This window comes from Chlamydotis macqueenii, chromosome 1 (assembly GCF_036417535.1).
Source record: "Chlamydotis macqueenii isolate bChlMac1 chromosome 1, bChlMac1.mat, whole genome shotgun sequence".
In the NCBI taxonomy this organism is placed as follows: domain Eukaryota; kingdom Metazoa; phylum Chordata; class Aves; order Otidiformes; family Otididae; genus Chlamydotis; species Chlamydotis macqueenii.
The window spans coordinates 53772935-53788346 of NC_141556.1; the positions used below are offsets into that span (position 1 = coordinate 53772935).

Genomic DNA, 15412 nt, shown 5'->3' on the forward strand with positions numbered 1-15412 from the left:
TGCCACATTTGTAACTATGCTTTTTTTTTTTTTATGACAACCAGAAGTTCAGTTTTATAAACAGATGCTGTTGTGGGCCTCGATTACTCAGCTGGATCAGCGTCAGTCGTTTTTCCAGGCTGCGGTCTCTGTGCTGCACACTGAGTCAGACACAGCCCTGCACAGATTTCTTTGAATCGGTAGTTTCCTCCCAGCAACTCTTGACTCCCTGCCAACAAAGCAGGGCGTAGCTCATTAATTTTTTTTTTTTCTTCTTCTTCTTCTCCTTCTCTTTAAAGGCAGACTGATTCATAGTAACTCCTTTAAAACAGAGCGGAAAGACACCACCCTCCCACACCACCGGTGGAAACTTAAACCACCAGCAGGTCACTCCCCTTCACTACAGCTCTGAGCTCCGGGACATCGGCACTGCAGCCCAGCGTGCTTCTGCTCCCACAGGTGTCAGGACCGATCCCAGCACACACGGTAAGAGCTGCTCTCAAAAACCTTCCACAACTTTTCTCCCTTGCTGGTAGCCACTGCCCTCACCCAGCAGCTCCAGCCTGCTTTTCTCCTCTGCTCCGCCACTTTCCTTCAACTCGGCACACGAGCTGGCCATGGGACGCACCTTAACCTTTCAGTTTTTGCTTTGAAATCCAGCTGCCTTACGGGGCAAAGCGACACTGCAAGGCACCCAGGGTTGCAACCCTAGAGCAGCAATGCAACAGGGAGCAGCAATGTTATTCTTGCCTCCAGGGCATCTGCAGCCAGGGCACAGGCACAGGGTGCCCAACCTGGGCCAGCCCCACCTTAGGAGCTGCTGCACGCTTTTGGAGTAGCATTGTTTACAAGTGTGGGAAAACGCCTTCTTGAAATTAGGGCTGCTGGTTCAGCGTTTCTGGCTCTCACTCACATTTTTCTGCATGTCTCTCTCTCCCCTCCATCAGTAGTTTGCCAAGCTTTAATCTGAAACAACAATAGGCATTTCAAGTGAAGTCTGAGAGTCCCCAAAGGTGCAGACTTTGGGGTACAGTGGAGAGGAACTCTTTCTCTTGGGGTCCCAGCTCCTGAGACTGAAGCCAAGCCCCAAGTCTTAAGCAAAGCCACACGATGGGTAGAAATGCATGCTACGCCTTCCTTGGCAGCACAAGCCCTGGAGCAGGGAGCACTGAGAGGCGAAGTGAGGGAGCGGGTGGAATTGCCAAGAGCACCGCGGGCTGCACGAATAGGGTGTGGTGGGGGGAGGCGCTGATGGGAAGTGTAGGATTGCAGAAACTGGCAATTTTCCCTATTCACCTGCCTTTTTCCACACAATTACCCCCTCCCTCCTCTTCTTCACCAGTTCTCTCACTTCATCCGTCTGCTTTGGTTTGTATCCTGTGGTCAAATCTGAAGTATTTTTGAGGTCTGAGAAAGGCAGTGTAGCAAAGACAGCTTGTTGGCACCAGGCTTTGGTTTCTGTGGTAGGAACCCAACCCGCCTCTGCACAGTTTCATGGATCTGAAGGAGACTGAAACAGTATTTAGCCCAATCTGGCCAGGAATGGCTGGGGCTCGGGCTGGTGCTGTGGACAGTTACTATATGACTGGCCAGGAAGTTGAGTTGACCTTAACCTTGTGGCAGAAGGATGGATTTTGTGAATTTTGAGGCCCCCTCTGGCACTATTACTTGTGGCTCGGTCAAGCAGAGGTGCCTCCTGCCTGAGAAATAGGTGAGTTTGAGTGGTAAGGAAGCTGATTGAGGCAGTGTTTCAGGGGCAGTCAGCAATCAGTCTGGGTAGAAAGCATTGTTATTTACCATGATTAACAATAAAATCAGTTTGAAAAAAAAATGTTGTGGCCATAGAGCAACATTCACTCAAAAGCTTTGAATTCCTCAAGGCACCTCTGAGAGCAGCTTTGCCCAAGGAACTGCCCACTTAACATTTCTGAATGGAGTGGGATTTTTTTCTCAGCAAACACACAAGATGGAGCTGGGAATGAAGAGTGTGAAAACTTGGAGCCCATTAGCTATTTCTCCTATGATATCAGGAGTTTAAGTCAGTCAAATGCCTCCACCCAGCCCACCTCACACAGCTGCCAAACCTGGGGGCTGCATACACTGAGAGAGAGCAGGCTTAAAGGCAGCTTCTTTCTGTTTGCTCCCTTGGGGATCAGCATAGGAAAAGGATAAAAATGGAGGTATCTTACTATCATTAATGCTGCAGTGCCTGAAAGCACACCCTGAAATGCAGCTCCTTCATCCAAGGCACTGCACACCCATCTAAGGAGTTCTTCCTGGTAGGCTCCTGTGGAAGCTCCCCCCCAACACGTGGCACACAACCCGAGCCATTCATCCAGGCTCCCCTCATGTGAGAGCTGGGCATGGCCACAAGGCACGTGCCATCCCGAGGTAGACATCTGAGAGAGATGGAGCTGAGCCACACCCAAGGACGCATTCATGGAGGAGGGACTTTGAGATCTTGTGGAGAAACACCCAGTCTTGGAGCGGGTACCTCAGAGCTGCAGGGTTGCTACTGCTCCCCAGTACCCTGCTGAGGACAGAGAGCTCTGGGCTTGGAAAACCGGCCCTGCTGGCCTAGCCGGTGGTCTTTGAATTCTGCAGCTTGCGAGCAATGCAAGTGCACACAGGAGTTGCTGTTTGGTGGCCTGGGGTGGAGCAGAGGTTGTATTTTGAAACAGTTCTACGAGATCGACTGATAATAGCTGGCGGGTTTTTTTTTGGTAAAAAGCCCACCTTGGGGCCTTGTTTATAATGAGACGGGGGAGATTTGCTGCAAGCATGAATCCTTCTTTCTGTTTATGACCCTCCCAGTTGCAAGGCTGGCACATGGCACTCAGCCTGCGCCTGCTTGAGTTTTCCCAGAGCAAAAATGGGAGGGGTGGCAGGGTACAGCCTGCTTACTTAGGTCTGCTCAGTCCCACGGGGCTTCACAGGCCCCATCGACCTCACGCAGCAGCCGCGAACCCCCATCCAAGGCATGTTTCCACTTGCCCACCCCCCCAGTTCCCTTTGGCTGCTAGATGGGTGCTCTCTTCGCTGAGTGGTAACACCCAATGGTGAAAGGTGATGTGGGGCTGGCATTTGTCCTCGGATACTCAAGTGCCCCACAGAGCAAGAAACAGAACAACTGGACCCCTTTGGTCTCAACAGGCTCCTGTGCCTGTACCCTTCAATAGGGAGGTGACAGCACTGTCACCCAACACAACACAGGGGAGGCTGCAGGGCATGGCACTCCTAATTTTTTTTTCTTCCTCATGTTCTCCTGTGAAAAAGGTAGTGAAAAAGGACTAAAAGATGAGATTTCTTTACCCTTCCCTCAAGGCGGGGAAAAGTAAGAGACCCAGAGGTGCTCTTTTATACCTCTAAAAGGAAGGGCAAGGAGGGGGCTTTCCTATCTCCCCATCTGCAGATGGATGTTTAATACTTCATGGGTCTTTTCTGCTGAGGCAAAGCAGCCTGCACAGAAAAGGAGGCTCTTCTCCATGGCTCTGCTCTTTTGACAGCCCCTGCCAGAAATGATAACTGACTGGTAGCCACAATGCTGTAATACTTGCCCTGAATAAACGTGCTGAAGCACCCACTCAAATACGACTATACAAATCCTCTGCCAGAGCTGGTCCACACCCAGTCATCCCACGGCATGACACCAGGTCCAACAGCAGTTTCCCATATAAATGGCCCAGAGGGAAATCTAGAGTGCCTCCTTTCTTAAACTGCTTTCTGCTGTTACACCGCAGCTGGGGGCTGCGATCTGGAGCATGATTTCTTCAAACCCCTCTGGGAGAGTTTTGGAAAGTATCTCCTTAGTTAGAACAGCTGGACAATGAACAAAGGAAACCCTGGTCAAATTTGCAGCTCCACACACCCTCCTCCTCCTGAAGTGTTTGCAGCAGGACAGAGAGTACATGGAAGCTTCTCTCTGAGTAAGACTAAATGTAGCCAATGCCTTGTCATGATAGGGAGGGACAGGTTAGGACAATTCAGCTCCAGAACGCATGTTGCCCGAGAGAGTGACTGGTTTGCCAAGCTCATCATTAGGATCTATCTCCTTCCTCTATGAAAACCAGTCTGTACCGCAGGCATGGGGAGACACTCACGATGAGAGCCCATGGACAGATCGTGGGCTAGGTCATCTCCAGCCATGCAGAGAAATGCAAGAAACTCTGAGCACTGAAGTGGCTGATGGCAAGTGAGCAGTGACTCACGCCGAAGGCTTAGCTCTTGTGATGTGGGGCCACCTGGCAATACATTGGATTAGAGGAAATGCAGGACAAGGACCGTTGCTGTCCTTTTGCCCTCGCAGGGCAGAGTCTGCTCAAGGAGGGGAACTGTGAACACAAATGGGTCCAGCATCCACATTCTTCTCGTTCTGGAGGGACACCTCCCCTACGAGCCCCAGCCCCTCCAGCAGCTGCAGACAGGTTGGCATGATGTGCCTTGACAAGGGGAGTTCCTGATGCCTCGTGGAAAGCTGTTTCCACGTGTGACATGAGCTAGAATGACTCATACCATTCTGCCAGCCCATACTAATCACAAGAAAACAGATGGGGCATTTTACTTCATGGTCACCTTCAGCCCACCCCACACAGAGCACTGAACAACTCCAGGCTGCACAGTATCTTCTTACTTCTGCTTTATACCTAGAGGATGCTATTTTACTCACACTTCTCCTAGTCCACCGCGTGTGCACTCTAGGTTGAAAGAAGGAGCTATTACACAATTTTGCAATTTAATCCTGCACAGCCTTTTCCAAGCTGGTTTGTAGGAACAAGGACACCCTGGAGGCAGACTGACCCAAAAGCACAGACTCTTAGATGCTTAAGTCACATTGACTTCAGTGTCTTTTAGGCTGTACTGGCACATTCAGAGGTTTTGCAGTCTTGAGAGAGAGGGACGCTATCTGATAAGGAGCCACTTCTTTTTCAGAGTTACCTTCCCTTGAAAAAAAAAAAGGGAAGATCTTTATGAAACTGTCTATGTAAATCAGAGAATTGCAGTTTTAATTGAAAAGTGCAGCCAAAAGCACAGCTGATGTGGGGTCCACAGACCTTCCACCTCTATCTAAAGGCTGTTGCAAGGAAGAAAATCAGGAAGTCCCACCAGAGATGATCTGTGCGCTTTTGCTTACACCACACTGCAACATGACCTGTCAGAGCTGTCGGATGGTTTCTCCCACGCGGGCACTGTCAGTGTCAAAGTCGCACGGATAGATATGTACACCCATAAGGAAGCTGTGTGTGAGCACGTATGCAGACAGACACACAGTTCAGCTCCGCTCGCAGGGAAACCACAGCTTCATGCCCCCATTCATAGAGGGAGACAGGCAGAGCTGCAGATGCACGCCCTTACACACACCACATCATTGCCCAGACCGTCAGTCCTCCCAAAAAAATGTTTCTTGTGTATCTCGTCATCTTGTCTGAACCCCTGTGAGTCCCAGCAACTCCTGTGTCTAATTAACCCACTCAGGGACCAGCCAAAGTGCTAAGGGGTGAGGGTGCTCCCCATCATGCCTCCAAAGGTGTAGAGGAACGCTCCTGTTCTTCCGTTAGCTCTGAGGTCCCCTTACTCACACCTCCCTCTTACTGACTGCCCACCAGTCCCAGCCCTTCCATGGCATGTCTAGTGTGAAGAGTGACAGTGTTTTCCTCCAGCAGTGGCTGCTGGCTGCCTGCCAGGCCCCAGGCAGCCGTCTCTTCCCCTTCCTACTACCAAGCCAGCTTTGCAGTTTTAGTTGATGTCACGTGGCTGAGCGCTCGAGGGTGGTTTCTTCTGGAGAAAATGCCAATTTCTCACTGTCTGTCCTAGGAGCGCTGATATTTCCCCACTCTCATATGAATCATGAGCATGAGAGCTGGAAAATCCTTGTGTGTCATCTTTTGTGACTCCCCCTTGCATCTCTCAGCGAGTGGAGGTTCTTTAGTACAAGTGGACTCTTGATGACTTTGGTCCCACAAGAAATGATTCACATGCTGAGGCTTTACCACTCCCTGGGAAGGCAATTCCCATGGTCCCTTGGAGACGGTACCACCAGGAAATGCTTCCCAAGAACCAGACAAAATCTGCCTTTTACTTAAGCTTATTTGCAGTTGTAGCCCCTCAGGCTGCTCTACACTTTCATTTCAGTTGACGTTTGTCTGCTACTTTTACAGCCTCATTGCACCCGATGTGGTGACCACAGCCACCACCCATGCATGCAAAAAATCTTCTCACTGCCATAAACCAGAGGGTCCAAAGGTCTCTGTGTCCCCACACACACCTCCTGCCCAACCCTTTTCCCACACATGTGAAAGCTCTTTCCAGAGGCACCAGCCTACTCAGCCACATGTCTATCAAAAGCATCTGACTTGTAAATTGAGTCAGGCCAGTCTGTCAAAACCAGGTTGTCAACACAGTGCTGGTGTATAGTGGTTTATAAAAGTCCGGAGTCAGCAAGGACTCTGGATTCAGCTGGATCTGAAGCAAGACACAGAGTAAAGGGTGAAGAAGCAAGACACAAAGCAAAACATGAAAGCAAAAAGATCCTTCCCTGTGGTTGTTTAAAGTTGTCATGAGCTTTCTAGTAACAATGTGATGGGTCCAAAATCATCATGCCACCAGAATATCACAGAGATCTTTGCATCCTGACAAATGGCCCTAGGCATGATGAGGATTCATGCTCATATTGCACACAATGACAAGGTGTGCAGTTGTAGCAGGGTTAAGATGCAGTCAGGGCCTCAGCTCAGTCAAAAGGCAGATCTACAAATTCTACAGAAGGTTTTATCCCACTCCGAGGTTTCCCTTACTGGTAGCATCATGGCAGCGTTGCTATTTGTAGGTTGGCTTTGCACTGAGGAATGCACCAGTGACAGAGGTGGCAGTTTGTGGCTGTCTCAAACAATATCAAATAGTTTTTATCTTCTGTCCTGTCCTCTCTAATTTTCCCCTTCCTTTCCAAGCGGCCTTGGACCTAATTCAAACCACCAGTATTCCTGATGTGACTCTGTGCCATCTCAGACAGTGGCCAAGTTCACATGCTTTCTCTAAATATTGGACCTCCTACTGCCACTATCAGAGATGGTAGCAGTACTGGGTGAGACAGACCACTGGTCTAACTGACTGCTGCATGCCTTATATTCTGTGCTGACAGCTGGGAAGGCAGAATTTATTTAATCTCAGTTACTTTCAATCTATGGAGATTTTTGTTGACAATCTGGCCAAAAGCATTTGCTTCTTCCCTGAAATGCCATCTTTGCCTTGTTGAGAAACTGAATGTATCAAACTCAAGGGACTTCAGCTGAAAAACAGTTTTAGAGGAGTCAGAGGTCACCACAGTGCTCACAGGTGGTGCAATTTAGATGTCCTCTGCTCCCTAGACACTATGGGCTGCTATAAACTATTGAATGAGTTTTCCTCTCAGCCAGCATCTCTCACAGTACGCCTCACCAACTCACCAGGGGAGAGGCAGTCCCAGGCAGGAACCTCAGTTCAGAGAGGAGAATGGGAATTGAAATCAAATGAGCTACATCCCTTAGAAACACTTCAGATATGAAATATTTCAGATTTACTTGGGAGTGCTCTGATTTTTCACCCCAAACAACCCGATAATTCCTGCAGAAACGTTCTCTACTCCTTTCACTGCAGTGCACTTTCTGCCAGAAGCAAAGGACCACTACCTAATCTGGCTTACGCCTCTTGAGTAACACACTCCCTATATTTGAGGAATTATACCATTGGCCTTTGTCATATCTCCAAGTGGCACTTTGCATTCCACCCTGACGCTTTCCTAAGCAGCAAACCAAGGGCAAGGACTCACTTCTTCAGACTTCCCTCCAGATAGAAGGATCCAAAACACTTAAGTAGACAGAGAGGAGATATGGGTGACTACACTTTACCTGTACAAGAAGACTTTGTCTTATTTTTTAAGAGATAGTGCTTGCCTGCTTGAACTTGAACTAGGGTGCAGCAGAGCTATGTGTTGTTCCTCTATATGTGTACTCTCCTGCATGGTCATATTCTCTACACAGATAAGTCTGTCATGCTTATCTTTAGGCTTTTTTTGTGTTGAAGGCTGCTATGGTGATTGTTATTCATGGTTACTGTTGGTGTGGCTTGTTATTTTTCTTCATCCGTCATCCCAGAAAAAGGAAACTCAGTTCCCTGTCATCAGTGCAAGATCTTTTCTTGACTCACACAGACTGTTCAGCAGGTGCATGACCTTCACTCCTTCTTCCCTACCAGCCTGTCCTACCTCAGTAGTGATTCTACTCTCATGTCTCAGCTCTGTTTTTCTTGGCTTAGCTGGGGTCTCTCCTCTGGAAGACATGCCAGGAAGCTCAGTGCAGAATCTACAACGTAGTTGCTTGACTGGTTCTTGAGAAGCAGTCCTAAACCTGACAGAGTGTCCTGAACACTGGCAGGGTTAAATAATTGTGGTTTTGGGAGCTTTGGGGTGACTCATTGGAAAAAACTGGCAGCTCTAGGAAGGCTAAGACTGACTCATAGCCCAGGAAGAGTCTGAGGAGCTCCAAATTGAGCTGCATTTTAGGTATGGGAATGGAAGAAAAAGCATTTGCATGCAATTGTATCCTATTGCTCCAGCAATGTGACCCCACCCTGTAGCAGAGAAAGATGTCTCACACTTAACAAATGGAAAGAGTATCCTGTCAGTCACCAATGCTCTGCCAGCCTCTCTGTCTAATGGGAGGAAAAGTCTGTGCTGTACCATCAGAGACAGAAATGACTCTATTTCAATGCCGTTCAATCACCCACTGCTCCTTTGGGACTGTTCTCTAGTGTTTTATTTAAAAGGCAGGGAGAGATGAAGGAAGGGGAAAGCGAATGAATAGAGAGGGAGGCTTGTGCTTTTACTCACGAAGAATCAAAACTAAGCTGTGAGCACACATCCCTGGTGCGGTTTGCATTTGATAGCGTGTGTATTCAGGGAGAGGTGCTGACGTTCTCAGGAAGCAAATGCACTGAAAGCACCTGAGAACTAACAGTGCTCTCAAGCAGTGCAAGAACGGGGCAGAAAAAGCAAAGGGAATAAAGGATTTGGTTTTTTTCTTAGTGTATTGGTCAAAGTTCTGGGCATGGTGCGTTGGGGTTTTTTTTTACCTTGAAAAGTAACATTTATTTTAATTTCTGAATGCAATCAGAAAATGCATTTAAAAGGACTGTTCTAGTCCTTTAGGGTGTCATGAAAGTAGGGTTTTAGTCTTTCAAGTTCAGGACTTTTTTGAAGGTCCTCAAAAATAATCAGCAAAAGAACTGCTGAATTAGTTTTTAAAGAGGTCATGGAAAACTAGGTCCATCTAAGAAAAAAGAAAGTTTAGCCATTGTTCAGTAAAGGCAAATTTCAGAACAGGCAAATAAGCCGCGATTTGATGTATGCATACCAATACATTATGGTGGGATAAGCATTCATTATAGTTTGTGTATGAACCAAGGTAATCAGAAAAAAGGATGACATATAGTCAAATAGATGGGAAGATTTGACTCAGAGGCTCTATTCAAGGCACCTACTGCAGATATATAACTTAGTCATGGCAACAGCAATAGTTTCTCAGCTCAAGGTGCAGTGGCAATATCCATATCAGTTGCCATCCAGCATTTTGAAACCTTCGTTCCTTCTGCAATCAATGGAAAGAAGGGGTTTAATGCTCAGGTCAGGTGTGTTCATGTGGTAGCCTGCATATGGTATTGTGAACCTGAATTTCAGCAATGCTAAACTCATAAATCACTGTCACTAGTCAGAGGGGAGCTCCTAAGAAGACTGTACTTTCTCCAAAATCATCAGTAAGGGAGATACTGTGACAAGAGAGGGCACAGTGACCAGGCCATCCAGGCAAAGCAAGGTCTAGAGCATGAGGAGTTTGCTAGGACACCCCAAAGCAGATAAGCAGGCCCAGCCCATGTTCATCAAACCAGGGCTAAACAACTCCAGAGAATTCTTCCCGGTGAAGGAAACCTCATAGCGGACAAGTTCTTGCTGAGGAGATGGGATCAGTCATCAAACCTAATCTGTCCTTCTAAGGAGTGGCCTTGTTTGGGTGGGAGGAGGGACCTAACAGAGCTGGTTCCTTGACATCCTGAAATCAAGGAATTCCTCCTGGTCATCAGCTAATGCTGAACTGAACAAAGAGCCACTGATGGAAAAGCCTGCCTGTCTGCCTGCTGTGGTTTGGGAAACTGTATCCAAAGCATTGCAAGGAATAGCTGCAGTGCTTTACAGGAATACACTCCCACACATGGCCACAATGAGAGGAAAAACAGGAGTGGAGAAGGTAGAGTCATTGCGTAAAAACCCCCACATTTATAGGACTTTTACAAAGCCTTGTGTTACAGTTTGCGTGAAAGACATAATAAAATATAATTGTGGTGTTCTATGTTACCACACCCTGTATAAATGGTGACAGCATCAAACCATACCTGAGTCATCTGGACCAAAATAACTTGACAGCCAACATTAATCAAATACTTGATACTGTCCTTCGGTACAATTTCAGCACCAGCACGACCAAGAGAAAGAGCAACACAGCCCTGTGAAATTTTCTAGGTCTGTCACCGACCACAGAGTAGATCCAGTAAACTCTTCTGCCTGACTTTTGTAGCCATACTGCCTGATTACTAATAAATGCCTGTAAGGAGGGGAAATACACTCATTCACTTTGTGTGAATTCCTTGCACTCATTCTCACAACTTAGATTTATTCCTTGTATTTCACGTTTTCAGGGGAGAAGTCAGCAGCCTTGAGAGCAGTGTCATGAGAGCTATCTAAAGCACATTCCTCTCCCAAAAACCTTACCTTTCCAATCAGATGTTCATCAATGACAGGGAATCTTACAAAAAGTAAAAGCTTGCAGGATACAGAGGAAAAAAAAAAAAAACAAAAAAAAAACCAAAGAGGAATTTGCATTACAAGAGAATCTTATTGCAGTAATAAAGTGATCTGCATGTTTCAAGTTTTAAAAGGGAAACAGGCAATTTTCACTGCAAACCTAAGCATCTTCCTCTGCCCCAGAACACCTCAGTGCTGTTTCTGCTGTGATTCTTCTCCTCTTCAGGTAATGGAGTGAGACATTGAGTAGGGGTAGTCCCCCAGTCCACTCTCCACCGCTGCTCAACACCTGATGCACCTAGGAACATGCAGTCCTCTGCTCCACACCACCCATCCGCATCCCAGACCAGATGGAGGAGGCTGTACTGAGAGAGGGAAAGGGAGAAGAGGAAGATAAGATCTCTCCTGACCTCCATGAATCCTGCGGGCAAAAACTCCTCCTCCTGGCATGTAGGCCTGGAATATGTCATTTTTACTTTGCATAACCACACACCAGTTCTAGCGACCTGTGTATATACTCAGGCTATTTTTAAAATGCCCACAAGCTAACTACCCCTCCTCTACATCTCTTCCCAAACAGGTTCCTTTACCTCCAGGCTTTCTTTAACATCTTGAGCAACTCCCTTGCAGGTTTTGAAAAAGGTTTTAGCTATGATATTTGTGACTACATGCTTCCAGAATGGATTTAAGATTGACCTGTTTTCTCACACGTAAATAAAGCCTATAGTAACACCGTTCTTTGATTCAGCCCTTTCCTTCACCTTCTCCCTCTGTTCTTGTTCTCCTCCAGAGCTTTCTGTATTAGTGACACCACCTAGAAGGGAACCCAAGATGTTGGTGCTACTGGCTGGTATCTTTGTGGTTCACATCGCCACTGTCGTCATGCTCTTCGTCTCCACCATTGCCAACGTAAGCACAGACCACCCTGGACGATGGAGGGCGATGGGGAGGGGGGGGGGGAGACCAGCAAATGCCAGCTCCGGAGCGGTGTTCATCATCCCATCTGGCGCCCAGGCTGCTGCACAGCTGGACGCTCCCCCACGGGGGTCAGGGGTCCACCGCCAGCACAGCCCCCAGCCCCGCTCCCCATGGAACGGCCCCAGCAAAGTGGGGGCAGCCGACCCTCCCCCCCCCAAATCGGGGAAATCCGGGGTGAGGCTGACCCCTGGCGGCTCGGCGGGGGTGGGGCGGTCGGGGGCGTAGGGGTGTCGGGGCTGGCGGTCAACTGAAAACTGGCCAGAAGAGCGAGGCAGCCCTCCTCCCCTCCTTGTGCAACTGTTCCGTCCCCTTTCAGGTTTGGATGGTGGGTTCTTCCAGCTGGGGAACGAGCTCGTCGGGACTCTGGATGCTGTGCAACAGGAGCTGTGAGCAGCTGCAAGTCAGCAGTCGGGATGCAGGTAAGTTACGTCTCCATTTTCGTTGCAGTGATGGAATTGCAGGACCTTGGCAGGCAATACCCAGGCTGAGTCCTGACCTTTTCAAATCTCTTCCCTGTGTGTTCACAGCTTCCCTTAAAGCCGTGCAAGCCTTTATGATCCTCTCGATAATTTTCTCCGTCATTGCGCTCGTCACGTTCATTGTCCAGCTGTTCACCCTGGAGAAAGGCAAACGTTTCTACATCACTGGAGCTATCATGCTGGTTTGCTGTAAGTATGCATGCCTTGCGATGGCTCTGTGTGCATCCCTCTGCCTCTGCAAGTGCAAGTACCTGCACATCTGCCACACACAGCCGTCGGCAGAGGTTGTCAGGCAGCTAGAAGTTTCAGCTGGCCCAGTTTTTTATTTAAAAAAAAAAAAGAGTTTTTACTGTATATAATGAAAATATTTCCAGATTTTTATTAGAAGACCCCAGTGGGTTTTGCCAAATACTTTTGAAAGACAATAAAAAAGATTCAAGTATTTTGAGGGGGCAGGGGACTATGCAGACAGCTACTGTTCATGGGATTCAACATGTAGCACCAAACTGTCTGCAGATCTTGTTATTGATTTCCTCCTAACAAAGGTTATTCCCCATGGCACCCACTAAACAAGCCTCAAGCATCTTATGTCATCACCTCTGCAAGAGAAATCCTCCATAAATAAGGCTAACGGGCAGGAGCCCCTCTCTCGTATGGCACAAGACATGCATTATCCTCAGCAGTGCCTGGTTCTGAGCAACCTGATCTAGTTGGGGATGTCCCTGCTCCTTGCAGGGGGCTTGGACTAGATGACCTTTGAAGGTCCCTTCCAACCCTAACCATTATGATCTCAGGGGACAATGGTACTTCAGGAGTCCTGTGGCAATGCTGGTTTCTGTGCGTGTTCCAACTCTCTCTGTTTTCCCCCTTCCTTCCCACAGGGCTGTGCATTCTGGTTGGAGTCTCCATTTACACAGCTCGGTTCACAGGCAGGGTGCCCATGTCCACAAGTTCTCACCACGGCTACTGCTTCATATTGGCCTGGATCTGCTTTTGCTTCAGCTTCATCATCGGCATCCTCTACCTTGTTCTTAGGAAAAAATAAGGCTGATGGGAGTCCAGGGGAGAGGGTTGGCTAATGGGAATGGGGAAGAATTGCTCTGCTGAGAGAACTGTTGGGCCAATACACAGAAACAGCCACCATCATCACCACTGCAACCGCCACAGAAAAATCATTAACAAAGCTAGAATCCTGAGAAACTCCTCCACCAAAGAGAGGGAGAAACAGCTCCAACTGATCTAGCACTCCTGGGCCTGTTGCACCAGAAATCTGCAGGTAACCCAGCTGGTCTCCAAAGTTTTGTCATACATTCACAGAGCTTCAAGCTCAGCAGTGATGATTGAAGGGCACCACAAAAACAAGGGTTACATCTTTTTTTCCTTCCTAGAGCCCTTCTCATTTACCTTTCAGTGTGCCTTGTGGGTTGGGCAGTGAGGCTTATGACCCATTTTTTTTTGTCCATTGAAACAAATGGGATGGGCCTTTTGTTACATTTTTATACATATATATGCACATATGTGGAAGTTAAAGATGTTAAATTGAGAAGCAACCCAATAGAAATCAGATTAAATTAATATTAAAAATATCTACAGAAATAAGGCAGCAAATTTTTCTGCTGCTCTGTTTTACTATTTGACATTCCCATAGTTGAATCAGATTCAGGTAGGAAGGGCAAATATAAAGGTGTGCATGATGGGGAGAGAGAGAAAAAGAGAGAGAGAGAGAGGGAGGGAGGGAGTGAAGATACACAGGGGTTCCTAATTACAGAGGATGCAGTTGTTCAATGATGCACATGCAGGGAGGGAATCATTTGGGTGTGTGTCTACACTAAAATCTTCCGTTCAGCTCCAGAACGTGGTAACAGCACCGCAATATCACAGATCTTTACTGAGACAAGTCCTTATCTGTAGGCAGGGTTTTTTTCCCACATCATCACCCAGGACACAGTTTTGATTGAGAGCCCTGCCTTGTGGCACAGCTCATTTCAAAAGCAGATGTTACTGGTTAGCAGAGGAAATGTATTCCCTAATGAGAGATTTGGAGAGATGAGGCAGGGCTTGTGAGTTCTGCTCCTTGTTGCACAGCCTTAGGCCAGTCACTTCACCTGGTGCTTTTCCATCTGCCAAATTCTTCCATAAAACTATACCTACCTCCCAGGGTTGCTGAGAGATTTTGAGCCCACTCTGTAATACAAGGTCCCCATGTGAAAGGCTGACATGGGAAAGTAAGCCGTTGGTACTGCTGCAACCCACAAATTTCTGTCAATTTAAAGAATCTCAGTCATAAGAGGCATTTACAAGGGACAAGAGGTCAAAACTTCCTATGACTCCACCCACAACTAAAAGGCAAAGAGTATAAAAAAACATGCAGGTGCAGATTGTGCATGGATGCTATTTACCTCTCTCTCTCTCTTCTTCTCTCTCTTTCTGTTACATTTTCTTCTTATGTAGACTTTATCAGTTTGGTGGATATATTCTAGTACTGTATGTTGCTGTTTCATTAACAAAGGTTATTTCATATATAGTCATTGTAAATATTTTGAAATGCATATTTTTAACTTTGAGGGTACAAAAATAAAATCTGATTCCCTTTATTATAAAGAGTTTTGCTTTGGTGCTTTTTTTCAGTAGCGTTTCAAATATTTGTTAACAGAGGTATTTGCTCTTCCCTCTGAATCAAAGCTCATTCCTTTAAGTTGATGCAGAATTACCATGTTCTCTTGCTTGTCAGTATAGGAGATTTCCCATTTTGGAGGGAAGGAGGAAGCAGAACAACTCTCACAACTCCTGTTTCAGGCTCTCTGGAAGCTCAAGCAGATAGTGTGAGCAATGGTCACTCAGTCCTAGAGCCAAGCTTCGCTTTGCACTCAGGAGAGCTGGAAATACTTTCACACTCTAGCAGATTCTCGTCTCCGTGGAAGCTGGTGCCTAAAATGCTGCAGGATTTACTACGTCTTAGACCAACCTTCAGCACAAGTGAGTCCCAAAGCTAAATCACCGAGGTGTTTGCCTGGCCACTTGACTTGGTATAGCTGTTGCCTCCTTAGATTTGTCTGGCCAGTAACTGCTCACATTAACAGGTTTGAAATTATCTGTACATGTTCAGGGGAGTGTTGCAAAAGCCTCTGCACAAAGCTCCGGGGAGAGTCTC

At 47.3% G+C, this 15412-nt stretch overlaps 1 protein-coding gene across 1 annotated transcript; it reads left to right on the forward strand.

Moving 5' to 3' along the window:
* The first annotated feature begins 299 nt into the window (after positions 1-299).
* On the forward strand, positions 300-14862 carry EMP1 (epithelial membrane protein 1). The gene is made up of 5 exons (XM_010130391.2): positions 300-465; positions 11595-11713; positions 12099-12201; positions 12310-12450; positions 13143-14862. The coding sequence occupies exons 2-5, from the start codon at positions 11636-11638 to the stop codon at positions 13304-13306; spliced, it is 486 nt and encodes a 161-aa protein (XP_010128693.1). The 5' UTR covers positions 300-465; positions 11595-11635; the 3' UTR covers positions 13307-14862.
* Positions 14863-15412: the final 550 nt, after the last annotated feature.